Below are 15,630 nucleotides of genomic sequence, written 5' to 3' on the forward strand. Positions count from 1 at the left end.
CCCCAGGTGGCCTCCATACAGGGCTCAATCTCACAATCCTGAGAGCATGACCTGAGCTGAAACTAAGAGTCAGATGCTTAACCGAATGAACCACCCAGGCGACCCAAAAATTTCTATTTTTGAGTTCCTTTCAGAGGTATGATTTTCAAGGCATAAAATTCACACAAATCAAAAGAATGTTGGACACTGTGTGGCAAGTATGAAAAAAAGTTAACACCAAAAATCCTTTATTGGTTTCAGAATACTTTACTCCTATTAACTATTCTTCACTAGGTTTGTCATATTCTGACTAACGTCACCAACTGAATGAATCATGGATTCGCCAAAACATACACACCAAGGCCCCAGTTATTAAGCATTTGTCTATGTGTCCCAATTCAACCAGTTAAAGGATTTTATTTTGATTACATGTGATATACTGCTAAATGTTTATCTTTTTTTAAAAAAAAGATTTTATTTATGTCAGAGAGAGAGAGAGAGGAAAAAAAAAAATGCCCTGAGCAGGGTAAGAAGGGCCAAGGGAAAGGGAGAAGGAGACTCCCCACTAAGCAGGGAGCCCAATGTGGGGCTCGATCCCAGGACCCTGAGATCATGACCTGAGCCAAAGAGCCAAGCCCCCCAATCTTTGTCTACTTTAATGTCAATTTGCAGAGCAATCATGTCAAAACAGCACCCATTAAAAGGTTTCAAAAATACAGCTCCTATAATTCTTAAGAGATTTTATTAACACAGTTTAGAGTTTACACTGATAGGTTTAGAAAAACATTAACCAATAATCTATTTTTCCAATTCAGCTCTTAGTGACCTCAAAAGGATCTATCATCTTTGAATTCATTTTGAAAAAGAGTGTAAAGATGTGGCAGTAAAGCATGCTCTCTCTCTCTCTATGACTGTCCATATCTGTCTGTTTCTGTCCCTTCGCCCTCAAGACACACACACACACACGGGTATACATATGATTAATGCATTTATGAGACACATATCTTGATTTGTAGGGTTAACAAGGGCTTCATGTAGGTCAAGTCAGCTTTATAACGGGAAAGAATGGAGTTTGTACTCTCCTGATTGGCCAAAAGCATGAAATGGAGGGTTTCTCTACAAGGCGGACCTGTTCCATTCCATTTAGTCTCTCTGTGTCATTCCCGCTGCTGTCACTACCTGGATCCCTCAGCTTGTTGAAGATGGTTTTCAAAAGGATGGAACCACAGAGACACAATAAGGAAAGCAAACTACCTGAAGAATCTATTTAGAAATCAGATTTTGTTCTGAGTTTACAAATGACTTTCAAGATATGCAGAACTATCAGTTTTATGGCCCTGTGGTAATATGTTAAATGGTTACAAAATTGTTAAAGTTTAGACTATCATACTAAGTTTCCAAAACTTTATGCTATTATTATGGCAACGTACAAGTGAGTCCTACACAATACTTACAAGTGGTATGTTGACACATGAAGTGGAAGAAAACCATTTGCTCATTTTTTGCGACAATGCAAAGGATGGGAGTTTCAGCATATAAGATGAAAATGGGAAAAATGGAAGTAAACATTTCCCAGACTCTTTAAAAGCAGTGTTTTCCAATTTATTTATTTTCTCAGAGAGCATCATAGAGGAGAGATTTTATTCACTGGTAATATAGCAGATACCTCTGCTTTTACAATAAAAAGCTAATTTCTTTTTTTCCTAAGATTTTATTTATTTGAGAGAGACAGAGATAGCAACAGAGACAGCGAGAGAGAGCACAAGCAGGGAGGAGAACAAGAAGCAGGCTCCCCACCAAGCAGGGAGCCCAATGCAGGGCTTCATCCCTAGACCCCAGAATCTTGACCTGAGTTGAAGGCAGATGCTTGACCAACTGAGCCATCCAGGTGCCCCTAAAAAGCTAATTAAAATTACCATTTCTACTCTCATTTCTCAAAACTAGAAAAGCTTACCTAACAAATATGTGACAAAATATGGCCACACTCAGTTATATCCAAGTCAGCATCTCAAGGGTGTGTGTGTATGTGTCAGAAAAATAAAGACAAGAGGGGGGTGCCAATTACTGTTTCTTCTTTTTCTTCTCCTTGCCTGCCTTTCGGGCTTATCTGTGCTCTAAAGATGCTGATCATGGATTTAGAAATTTCTGGGCATAATGAAGGTAGCAGAAGTCTTCAAAGCTTTTCATCACTGCCACGCAACTGTCAGCAGGAAGTATGATATATGTCTGTATGACATATATCATACAACAATGAATTCTGTTCAACAGGCCTGAACATGGTTTGATGAGTAGTAAAAAGTACCTTGAACACTATTTAGCATATAGTAGACACTGAAGAAGAAATGTTAATTCTTTTCCTTCCTTTTTCCTGAATTTAAAAACAAGGTAACTGACCTCCAAAGATGAGGCATCTTACCCAATATGCTAGGAAATTCAGTGACAGGGCTCTCTCCACACAGACCCAGGTCTCCATCCCTAATCCACTGCTCCCCATTTGATGACATGTGATAACACCTTTAAATGTGCCCCAAATTTTAATATTTTTATTTATATTTATCTGAAGACTGCTAAAATGGTGGATATATTCCTTCTGAAGCCTGGGCACTTTTTTTCTTTTTTAACCTACAAGTTCTATAATACAATTGCAGCATGAACAGAAAATGAGGTTTAGAAATGACTCCCACTAAAGCATTAAGTCAGCACTTGCAGGCAAGCAATGGGAGACTGTTCCAGGCCTCACAGTGGTACATGAATACCACCAGCATAGTCATTAAAACCAATTGAGATTCAAAGAGAACATGTCACATGGTGCCAGAACTAGAAACTAGCTTGTTTTATGGATGAAATGTCATGTAACAATAATTTTCTCAGAGCACAGAGTGGGCTTCTAAATAGCTCTCAATTGAATCTTATTGCTCTCTACCGGTTTGTTCTGCGATCAGTACTCTTTACCAAGGAATTAGCAATTACCAGGAAAAGCAAGAAAATAAGCACTAGAGGCACTTTCTCCCCCATGGTTTTATAAAAGCAGTTATACTTTTAAAAGTTAAACTTTTAAAGTTCAGATTTTACGAAAGGTACTTTTTACTATGGAATATCTTACTCTTCTGTTCAACTTTATTTTACAATGGTTTTTTGAGCCAATATTTACTCTCTTGAAATCTTACTCAAGATTATAAGTGTCTAAATTCATAGAAAAGGTCTGGAAGGATAAAGACCAAACCTAAATGCAGTGCTATCTGTGAAGGGGAAGTTGATGTCCAGGGTCTGGGGATGCAGGGGATTCATTATCATATACTACCTATATACTTTTAATTACCCTTGAGAAGCATATTTCAGATGTATCACAGACTTAAGATTTCTAGAGAAAACTAAGAAATATAGGCTCCGATTTTAAGTGCTCTCTGTTGATTTTACACAAAGCCCTAGAAAACAGACATCTTTGAATGGTGATACTGACTAATCAGGAAGTCCTGAAGCTTTCATCCTACTTCCCATGTGTCACTTTTTACATGAGGGGTATATTACTCTTATACAAATCCTCAAATATCAGTCAACTTACAGAATAATGCCTTCAAGAGTTTGTACAGGAAAAGTGTAATAGCCATTCTGAGTTCACTTCCTTTCCTGAACCAAATTCTCCTCGTTCATGGCACTATCACTGGTATGGACCACAATCAAGTCCTGTGTTGAGCTGCTCAAAGAAGGCTTTTTTGAAGCATGGCAGTCAACTCACTTGCTCCAAGCCAAAAATGGAATAGAAAAAATCCATGTATTTTAAGACACAGTAAGGGTGTGTGCCTGGTAGCATGGTCTATTTTTAGAAGTTACACTGAGAAACTTCCTTTTTGAATGCATGTAGGAAAAAAACAGTAATAGAAGGGTAACTACATGAATTATTTCATTCTTATAGCAGCTCTGTCCTATATGAGGTAGGCAAATCTTTGAAAGAACCTGTAGTTTTAACTCTCACTATCCCCAGAGGCTTACCTCTGCATTCATATGCATAATGAAAGGGGTTCCTGGACGGCTTATTTTCAATACATAAATCTTAAGTCTCCAAAATCTCAAATAAGTTCACTAGCAGTAACAATAAAGTTTAAGGAAAAGACAGAAGTCCAGGGAATGCTAGCCAACAACTGAGAATGGGATGACAACTCCCAGATAAGGCTCACTTGGTGACACCCAGAGGTATACCATGCATGGATTCCATACCCATCAAGCGACAGCTTGCCCATATTTTTACCTGGACACTGTTCGTGACTGATATGCTTAAAAAATAAGCAACAAACCATATTGTTGCACTGGTGTCAAGAGGCATACATTTCCACTGCCCAAGCCTAGATTTCCTGTTAGTATAACTTTTCTTAACCCTTGATTTAAATCTCTTCTTTTCCCGAAGTATGAATGTTCTTCACCTCAAATCTGTTTGCTAAGGAAGAACAGAAGCACCTGAGTAAAAGGAGCTTACTATTTATCAGAGCTCTTCTCAGCCCTCTCCACTTTGGTCTATGGAGAGAAGGTAAGAAAGAACACAGAGAAGAGAAGGTAAGAACAATCACAGGGCGACGGATAACTGCTCTTATATTTAACCAAATAAGGTGAAAATCATATTATAGAAAATTCCTACTACTCCCTGAAAAGTAGAATAAATGAAACAGACCACAGTGGTATTCATTCTCCTAAAATCCCACTCTTGTCTTTAAGGAACCAGATAATATACACCATGTGTTTAGCACATTTTAAACCAAGAAGTTGTCTGCTGAGAAAGTTCTTCATGGCTCCACATTCACACTGGAAAGTCAAAAATTTCCCTGCATCCACACTAAAACTTAGCTTCTGATGCTGCTCTTGAAATTAAAGGTAAACACACAATACATTCTGAACAGCCAGTAAACGCGATTTATTGACATTGTGAGTTATGAATACTTATACAAGTTAAATGTATCCACAAATAAGCTGAACTTTAATAAATATATTCATTTCCTTTAGAGAACATATGCACACAAAGTGAGGACTGGGTAGAGGATCAAACTGAAAACAGCATATACTCAATTTAAGTTGATTTCAAACCATAAACTCTTACCTCTTCAGGTCCACGGTTGTGACACTAAATACAACTCCTTTGAGCCAAAGAATCATGAAGAGCCTCTGCGAAAAGGGGCAGTTTCCTATGCTTTCACCATCACTGCCAGCCTGGGAAACAGAAATCAACATTAAAAAACTGGGTCAAAGTAGTGATACTCAAAACAATAGACCTTTTTTGACTTATAACCAAGGGTTCAAGAAGACAGGAAAAGTTACATTATAGAAATAAGGGTGGAAATTCGGGTCTTTTATTCTGCTCTTTCATTTACCCCTCTCCTTAAAAATGGCCAATCTACTACAGCACTGTCCTAGAGAAATTTCTGGAATGGTAAAAATGATCTCTATTACCACTGTCCAATCCAGTAGTCATTTGTGACATATGGCTAATGAGTTCTTAAAAATGTGGCTAGTTCCACTGATTTTTTTTGTTTTTAATTAATTTTATGAAATAGAAGTCATTTCTTGTTCTATGAGACAGCATTCTTTAAAAGACAACATAAAAAGGGAAACTTGCAGGTGTGTCTCTCTCCAGAGTTAAATAATCACCAACCCCCACCCATTTAAAAAAATGTTCATTATGAAAATCCCATATCCTGTTTCACACATTCCTTCAAGAAGTAAGAAAATAATAAGATATCTTTTTAAAAGGTATCTGTAATCCTATTTAATATGAATGGAGCGGTGGACAACTTCCCTGAGCTCAATGATGAAGTAAAATTTTCCTAAAAATCAGAGGGGGACACATCTTTACTTCTGTCATGTATGCTCCCAGCTTACAAAGCAGGGATGAGGAAAGCAGAGAACAGGAACAGGGAAAGCAAGCCAGTATGCTGGAAGAGAACATTCTGACACTTTGCTAGGAAGCAACACAGCCCTCTTCACCACAAAGTCTGTGGAAAAAGCCAGAAATAACTTTCAACAGCTCATTCAAAGATGCATGGTTCAAGTTTCTGTTTATCATCCCAAAGTAATTCTCAAAATACTCAGAAGCCACGTCAGTAAGATGGTTACATTAGTAAAGTTACTAATTCCTAAACTACTGGGGAAATAGGGTGGAGTAAAAAATAATAATAAAAGCAGTTACCTGACTAAATGTAATACAACTAACAAAATACATGGGCATAAAAGGAGGATCCCAGAACCCTACCCTAATCAGACAGGAGAGAGTTACAAGTGCACTTGGCTTTTTTTTTTTTAAATCATTCTTTATCAGAAACGAAACATACACAGAATTGTAACCAGGGTGAGTCATATTCATTTCTAGTAGTGCAATTTGCACAAAACCTGACTTTTTGAAAAGAAGGCCTAGTTCTTAAACTTTCACATGATTGAGAATCATCTAAATAAACATTTTAAATGAGGATTTCTGGGCCTTATATCCAAAGATTCTGATTCAGGAGAATTCCTGGGTGGGGCACCCTGGCACCAAAGGAGATCACAAGGCAGTGTCTGCACAACACACTGAGAGACACCGGTATGGGAAAGTCAGGATGATACTCCTTTAAAGCACAAGTCCCGGGGTGCCTGGGTGGCTCAGTGGTTAAGCATCTGCCTTTGGCTCACATCATGATCCGGGGGTCCTGGGATCAAGTCCCGCATTGGGTGCCCCACAGGGAGTCTGCTTCTCCCTCTGCCTCTGTCTCTGCCTCTCTGTGTCTCTCATGAATAAATAAATAAAATCTTTTTAAAAAATAAATAAAGCACAAGTCTCTTCATAGCACTAAGTCATCCTATGATACAATGTAACAAAGTGGTACTCAAAGTTGCTTTTTTGAAGATGCTGGCCATTCCAACACCTACAGGACACCAGTAACATACGAGTTTATCACAGATGATAAAAAGGTAAGATATTATCTTTCCATATTGCTTGATGATTCATATATGTACACAAAGTTGTGGCTTTAGATAGTTGAATCTTACCATCATTCTTATTGTGTTTTGTTTTCCCCTCTCGGTATTAGCAGCAGAAATAGAACTACAAGAAAATGTATACCAATTTCAGACTTACTGAAGAAGCAATAAAGTTTGGTAGACAAAGAACAAGTCTGACTCACTTTGTCTTATTCCATTTGTTTCATCTATAAAATGAACCATAATTTCCAAAGATGCCTGTCATAGTGTTAATTGTATCGGTAAAGAATTTGTAGTAAAGATGTTACAGGTAGGCACTTGGAAAGCTATTAAAGGCAAGCTGGAGATAAACAGCGATTGGCTACAGATCAAAAATATACCACAGTTTCCTACAATGGTCTGCAGAGCATATGCTAGAGTATGGACAGAGGAATCTTGGGACATAGACACTGCATAAAGACCTAGTCAAGATGCAAACTCCCCCTTTCCCATCACCTCCTTTTTCTACAATTTTCTAGCATATTTTACCAATGTACTCTACTCTCTCAGACATATCTGAAGTTTGTTACACATCTCCTACTCCTTATAAAACTATTCTTTTATGCACACAAATAAAAGTATGTGTACCCTTCAAGATCTGAAAAACTGCTATTTTAATTAACTACTCCCAAAACTCAAAAATTCAAATAAGAAACATTGCCAAGTACAAGTTTTTCTGAACTTTTAATAGCATGAGAAAACTGGGAGCTAATAACCAGATAATGTTTTCATCAAATACAGGGAAACTGGAAAAATTTGGATTTCTAGAAGTCATAAGTCAAAAACTTTCTCCTTTAATGCATGTTGTAATAATAAAATTGCATTTCAACATTTCAATAAAATTCTACTCGATTCAAGGATCAAAATCATGCTCTTCAATATGAACTACACTGAACATAATTTATTGGTACAACTGACTGAGGAGGATGTTATGGTAGAAAGCATTATACACTGAAAATCAGGATACCTTTATTCTATATCCCCATTTTTTATTCTAGCAATAAAAAAATCAACACATAGGTATATCTAAGAATAGCATCTAAGTACACTTCTAAAAACAAGAACTTTACTTTTTTTTGACTGCTTCTAACAGTACATTCATTATGTTAAAAGTAATCAAAAACTGAAACCCTGCAGAAAGTCAGAGTTCCCCTACCTTTGAACCATTCACTAGTTACTTATTCTTCCAGATTTTTATTGTGTGCATACTGCTTTTCTCTTTGAAAAATGTGACCACACTATATATAACTTTTTTATAATCTACATTATTTTATTCTCAATTTAATGTAATCAACCCTCCAGAGGCTGTAATGTGCCCACCAGAATGGTGTCCCAGAGCGCCAGAGGGAGCCAGGGCTTTCAACCCCGCCAGCCAGAAAAATGAAGCCCTATTCCTCCCCACTCGGGTGGGTCAGACAAGGCCCAGTATACAGCAGTCAGGACGTTCACCATCAACCAGAAGTAATGAGACTACCTCACCTGGGAGTCAGGGGAGACTACATAAGGAACTGGAACTCCCACTCCTGCCTGGCAGGAATGAGGAGCCAGTCCAGGGGTATGGGTGGAGGCCACTGTAGATATTCATTCTCTATCTGTCTGTAACAAGGCAGTGCCATGCCCTTCTCCCCTCCCACTCTCCTCCAGAGCAGAGCAGGGAAGTCTTACTGGAGTGCTAGAGAAGTTTAAACAAAGTTTAAACAAGATCCAGAGTCTCATAATATGAAAATGTCTAGGTTTTGATCAAAAATCACTTGTCATACTAAGAACCACACCAAACTGAATGAAAAAAGGCAATCAATAACATCTGACACCAGTATGACAGAGGTTTTAGAATCTGCTGACAAAGATTTTAAAGCAGCCATAATAAAGGTGCTTCAATGAGCAATTATGAACAGCTTGAAACAAGTGAAAATACAGCCTCAGCAAACAGAAGATGTAAAGAACCAGAAAGAAATTCTATAACTAAACAATTAAATAACAACAACAAAAAAGAGCTCAGAGGATGAGCTCAACAGCCAAATGGAAGGGACAGGGAAAGAAAGAATCACTGAACTGGAAGACAGAACAGAAACGATAGCCCACTCTGCACAGAGAAAAAGTAAACTGAAAAAAAATCACACTTCCTATAGATTTCCATATTTTGATGTCATCCATCTAACAGTTATTTTTGAAGGCTTCATTTATGCTATTCATCTAACAATTTCATTGGTATAAATTTATTTTCTAGAAACATTTATATAGATGCCCAAAGACACAAGTAAGAAGGAGGCATACTGAAGCACTGTTTGCAACTACGAACCACTGGAGACCACCCAAGGCCAACCACTAAACGATCTGTTCATTACCGACCACAGCCAGAGGGTAGAAGTCTGGGCTGCCCATGTGGCCTTTGTGCATGCATGGGCAGTCCGGTCATGGTTTTTCTCTGGGTGTTTGAAGTAAAGAAGCTGTTGTCTGAAAGTCTTCTGTCTTAAGCTTAGGCTGCCCCTTTCCTGGCCCTCTGGCTAGAGAGGGCAGACAGACTTCTATTAGAGCTTGTCTGCATCTGTTGGTGTTTCCAGCTGCCAGCTCCTATAGCTCTGAGTCTGGGATAGATCAGGGGAAAAAAAAAAAAAAAGACACTCACCTACTCTGCCTTCCCAGAAGTGGAAGTCTCTCAGAAGTATTAAATTCAGAAAGCAAAATTTAAAATGTAGAAAATGTGGTATATCCATACAGTGGAATAGTATTCAACAATAAAAAGCAATGAGGTATTTTGATATAGGCTGTACGTAGGATGAATTTTGAAAAAATATGCTAAATGAAAGGAGTTCGTCACAAAAAACACATATTATATGATTCTATTTATAGGAAATGTCCAAAATAGGCAAATCCACTGAAACAGAAGGAAGATTAGTAGTTACCTACCTAGGGCTTTTGTAGGGCAGGAAGGAAAGAAGGGTGGGGAATGAATACTAACAAATACAGGGATTCTTTTTACTGGAGTGCTAAAAATGTTCTAAAATTGGACTGTAGTGATGGCTGCACAACTCTGAGTACACTAAAAAACACTTCAAAAGTACACATTATATGGTGCATGAATCCTATCTCAATAAAGCTGTTTTAGATATAGTGGCACAAATTACAAGTATAAATATGCACATACTAGACAAGATTTTAATTCGGAATACATAGTTTTAATATTATGATTCATATTATACAAAAAACATACATGCCCATAATATTTTCTCAAAAATTAGAAAACCCAAGATGCCTGGGTGACTCAGCGGTTGAGCATCTGCCTTCAGCTCAGGGTGTTATCCCAAGGTCTGGGATTGAGTCTTGCATCAGGCTCCCTACAAGGAGTCTCTTTCTCCCTCTGCCTATGTCTCTGCCTGTTTGTGTCTCTCATGAATAGATAAAATAAAATCTTTAAAAAATACATTAGGAAGCCCAAATAAAGCAAAAACTTAAATAATCTCACTGACACAGATATAACCACCAATTTCCAGATAAAGGATGAGTCTTAGCATTCATTTAAGTTTTGTTCTTATAACAGGGGTAGTTTGTTTAACTTGCTTTCTGGGGTTCCTCGTACACACTATTCCTCACCCTCCTCCCTCCAGGCCTCTGTTGTAATTCCCAAATTGCTTAATACCAGTATTTAATCAGAAACTGGAAGATTAACTCCTACATTGCTAAATAGGGGTCAGTGGTTGATGCCATAAACATTTTAATGTTTTACTAATTCAAGGTTAAGGAATGGCTCACTTAGAAAACCTAGTTTAATCAGTTGTTAGAATAGTCATTTTAAAACACCCAAGAAGGTGAGCTTGAACTTCATTCCTCTCTATTTCTTTGTGTTTAAGGGACAGGAGTGGGGGTGATGGTGACTAGGGTAAGAAAGACAAACCTGAGAAATGAAGGCAAAAATGTGCTTCTGATGATTAAATTATTTTCCCTGACACATTTTTTAGGGAATACATAAAACAGGATGCCAAAAGAATAAACTTAAGAATTATTAGGCTTCATTTACCTTTAGGGTGGATTCTATCTAACTTAGCTATCTGGATACACAAAATGACTTGCTCTGACTGAGATTAACATAGAAGTCTCAAAACAACATGATAAATGGGCAAAGTCACCTGGTTTCTATTATTCATTTTTTCAGAGTTTTTCCTAAGTACCCGCTAGAACCAAGATTTAGAGTTCTAAAGTTTAATAAGCTATCACCCTTCTATGGAGTCTGCAAAGCATCGAGGAAACAATAAGGTTTAGAATCTGGATTTGAAGGCTGACCTCACTACTTATTAGACGCGTAATCTTTAGAAAGTTACTTAACATCTGTAAAACTTGACCTCCTCTACCATGTTATTAGGGGGTCAAATCAGTTAGGACACAAACAGTTCCTGGCACATGGTAAGAGTTTAGGTAAACGTTATTTGACCTTAAAGATACTTCACGGACTCAAGACCTAACAACAGGCTCTTCAGCACTTAGCCATTAGAATCCCTAGGTAAAAAAAAAAAAAAAAAGAATCCCTAGTTCCCTAGTTACTTTATTTTTCCAGAAAATAAAGATTCATGTGCACAGTACAAATATCAAAAAGCTTGAAGGCATACAATGAGCAACTCCCTCCTGTCCCCCCTGGTTTTAGACCATTGTGCTGTGTTAACTCCTTCAGTTCCCCTTGACAATATACCAAGGTAGGTCATGTTACTGTTTCCTTTTTGTGCAAGAGGAAAACTGGCCCAGAGAAGTCGCTTTTTCAAAGTCACACAGCTAGGAAGTGATGGCGTTACGTGAGTGTGGCTTAGTTAACCACCACCATCTGCCAAATCAGAAAATATAAGGATTAACTAGATGAATATAGCTGAAGAGTTTGGGGAGAGTAGAGAGTTCATTTTCAGTAAGATAAATGTTTTATGTGGAACTCAAACAGCCTAGCCCAGAGTTTCATCTAACCTTGGTAGTTGGGTATCCTCATGTAATTTCACACGAATCTGTTCTTCCCTAAATTGCACAGGTCCTAACCTGGAGAGTATACTTCAGGACTTGGTGATACCAATCAAGAAAATGGTAGCATCCAAGGTTGTTCCCATGCCCTAATAAAATGCAGCTTACTGGCTGCCTGGCCTAGTTGGTTGAGGGTGCCATTCTTGGTTTCAGCTCAGGTCATGATCTCCTGCATCATGGGATCAAGCCCCACGTCAGGCTCCATGCTCAGTGGGGAGTCCACTTAGGATTCTCTTTCCCTCTTCCCCTACTTCTCCCCCTGCTCACACGTGGACACACACACTCTCTCTCAAATAAATAAATCATTTTTAAAAAATTAAATAAATAAAATGCAGATTACCAAGCCCTGTCTCCAGACATTTGGATTCAGTGTATCTTTGGTGGGGTCCAGGAATCTGCAATTTTTAACAAGCCATTTCAAGCAATTCTAATTCTGATGCATACAGTGGGCAGACTATATTTTAGTAAACACTGACACAGAGGAAAAACATGCCAAAAAATAATGACTGGAAAGAAGTTTACTCCACAGTTAGACTTTGAATTCCTCGTGATGCCTTTTGGACTCTGCTCTTTGTAGACCAGCAACCTGATCACCATTTGTTAGATGCAGCTTTGGTAAATAACAGCCTCCTACTTTAAAGGAATACTACTCTATCTGTCCTCAAAGCAAGAAATATCAAGACTTAAGCCAAGCCAACCTAAAAGTTCTTTAAAATCTAGACACTCAGGGGCGCCTGGGTGGCTCAGTTGGTTAAGCAACCTACTCTTGGTTTCGGCTCAGGTCATGATCTGAGGGTTGTGGGATGGAGTCCCACATCGGACTCTGTGCCCAATGGGAAGTTTGCTTCTCTCCTTCTCTTCCCTGACCCCTCAACTTGTGTGCACTCTCTCTCTCAAATAAATAAAATCTAAAAAAACAAAAAACCTAAACATTCAAATTCAAGAACATTCTTATTTACACAAACTAAGAAGCAAAAGCAAAACAATGTAATAATGATGTTTCTAAGGCCTTGTCTTACAGGGCCAAATATAATGTGAAGGATATTATGGTGACACAGAGTCCTCTAGAGATCAACTCCTTTATGCTGTGGGATGGTTATATCTGGTTTAGAAGAACAATTACAAATTGTAATTACTATATTATATTACTAAGTGATTTGACTTGTCAGGAAAAAAAAAAAAAAAGAAGAAGATTTTTCTGTGATGTTAGGGACATAAATCAATACCTAACCTGAAAAACAGGCTAGGTTTTCCACTTAGAAGCTTTATAAATTTATAAGTGGATAAGTCACTTAACCTCTTTGCCTTTTAGTTTTCCTTTCTAGAAAGGGAGGGTCTGGGGTGGGGAGTGGGAGGTTGGAAACTGCTTTATAGAAGCTGGTAACTATAATGTTGTGATACAAGATATATATTCCTACTCTTAGGGAATACACTGTATGCAACCTTAAAAGAAGGAGAACCTATGCTACAAATAGGGTAGCAAGTTAATAGGTAAACCAGGTAAAGGATGGTCTTTGTACTGTTCTTATACCTGCAATTTGAAAGTGTGAAATTATTTCCAATTTAGCGGTTTTTAAATTATTCATCTAGTTTTCATTTCTGTGAAAGTTTCTAACTATAACTCCTTTTACTGTGCCATCTATATATTATCTCCAAGGACACATAAAAATCAATCTTTTTAAATTAAAAATGTTTATTTCTTAACCATCCATCAACCATGTGAGGACCTACACTAAATACTGGAGCTCTAGTGATGAGTAAGAAAAGACATGGTTCCTACCTTGGTCTACAAAGTTGAATCTAGTAACTTAAGAATGTGAAAACACACTAAAAATGAAAGTCATTACAGGATACAGTGTAACTCAAAATACATTCTGCAATGGGACTCCTGGATGGCTCAGTCAGTGAAGCATGTGACTCCTGATCTCAGGGTTGTGAGTTAGAGCCCAACACAAGGTGTAGAGATTCTTTAGAAATAAAATCTTAAAAAAAAAAAAAAAAAAAAAAAATGCTTCCCAACAATTGAAACCATACTTTAACATTTTCTCAAAAGTGTCATAAACATCCCCCAGTAAATCACAATTTTGTGAGTTTCAGTTTTATGGGCTTGCCATGGCTACTCCCTTGAGTTGTGAATTCAGCTTTTAAACAGGAGACTTGATGTTCTCTTGCTTTAGACTAAATCACCAAATTGAGGAATCATTCAAAACTATCCAAAAATATGTTTTTGTTGTATTTTACTTTCAAATATCAAAAAGTGAGGCAACTAAAAATATAAACAAAGTTTATCATGCTTAACCATATAAAATAACCTTCTAAAATTTATAGTTATTACTAAAGTCATCAAGACTCAAAGATACTTGAAGGTTCTTGGAGGAAATCGCTGAAATACAGAATTCAGCCCAGTTTTAGCTAAATGTCATGATTTTGTGGTACAGTTCTCTTTTTAAAGCTTCTTCCACTCACAATTATGGATAATTAAACCTGTCAAATGGGAAACAGAATTCATTTTCCAATAGTTTCTCAGGCTAGTTCTACTTCCATTAGTAAATGACCAAATTATGATTTAATTACCTAAGAGAGCTAATAGGTTAATTTAAAATAAAAAGAAGCCTGTAAATATGTACAATAGTCTTTAAAAATGAAGTCTGTGCAAAAGTTCTCTATTCTCCTTCCCCTATATGCCTTTCCCATCCATGTTCTTGAGGACGCTATACCACCACGATTCCATTATCCCTTCCCATTTGTCTAGTACAACAAGGCCACATGAACCTGAACACTTTTGTGACTCAAATCAGAGTATCTTCCACTGCCACATGTGTCCTTTACATGAAAGGCAAACCTTATCTCTTAGAAACCTTTCTAGATCACTCTAGCTCAAATTAGTTGCATGTCCTCTCAACTTCTACTCTGGCTTCTCAGACTCAGATGTCAACAGAAATCATCAGAAGATCCTGTTAAGATGCAGCTTCTGATTCAGTAGCTCTGGGGTGAGGCTCAAACTTCTGCATCTCTTAAAAATTTCAAGGAATAGCAAGCCTGGGCCCCTTATTTAACAATTAATATTGAGTTGCCCTGTGATCTCTTAAATTGTCACTATGTATTATTACTTTACTATTCATATCCCTTTAATGTATCTCCTGGGCTAAACTATAACTTCACTGAGATGGTGTACATTTTTTTTTTTGTCTTCCCATAGGACCTCATCTACTGCAGACACCTTATTATTTATTAGCTTTCTACTGATTGCTAAAAACAAAAGCCTAAGTTACAAAGAATGTGCTTCAGGTTATCAGCATGGGGGGGGGGGGGACACTAAGCTAAATCTTTCTTATTAAAGCTTCTCAAAAATTTAAATTAGTTTTCCAGGTGAACTTGGGACAGAGCTAACAAACCACAGAAGCCACAAACTCCAAGAATTGCCTGCCCAACACCCACTCTCCCACTTTTTATTGCTGACAGAATTCCAATTTTTGATCAGGCATCTGTTCATCCTTCCCCCAAGATGATGGACCCAATCCCCCAAATTAGAAGTAAATCCTGACTAATTCTAAGCCAGTCATGATAGGTCCATTCCTCTTGCCAGTGATTAGTGGCAAGACCTGGGGATTAGATCCAATTCTAGTTGACAAGAGTCTCCTGAGAAAACTTACCTGCTCTTAAGACCAAGACACCAGA

The 15,630-nt window shown here is 37.7% G+C and overlaps 1 protein-coding gene across 1 annotated transcript in view; it reads right to left on the reverse strand.

The window, feature by feature from the left end:
* CLIC4 (chloride intracellular channel 4) overlaps positions 1-15,630 on the reverse strand; it is a 70,639-nt gene that overhangs the window by 28,266 nt on the left and 26,743 nt on the right. Inside the window, exon 2 of the mRNA XM_072750717.1 lies at positions 5,066-5,175. Within this exon, the coding sequence (XP_072606818.1) occupies positions 5,066-5,175 (110 nt within the window). The remainder of the gene's footprint in view (positions 1-5,065; positions 5,176-15,630) is intronic.

This window comes from Vulpes vulpes, chromosome 2 (assembly GCF_048418805.1).
Source record: "Vulpes vulpes isolate BD-2025 chromosome 2, VulVul3, whole genome shotgun sequence".
In the NCBI taxonomy this organism is placed as follows: domain Eukaryota; kingdom Metazoa; phylum Chordata; class Mammalia; order Carnivora; family Canidae; genus Vulpes; species Vulpes vulpes.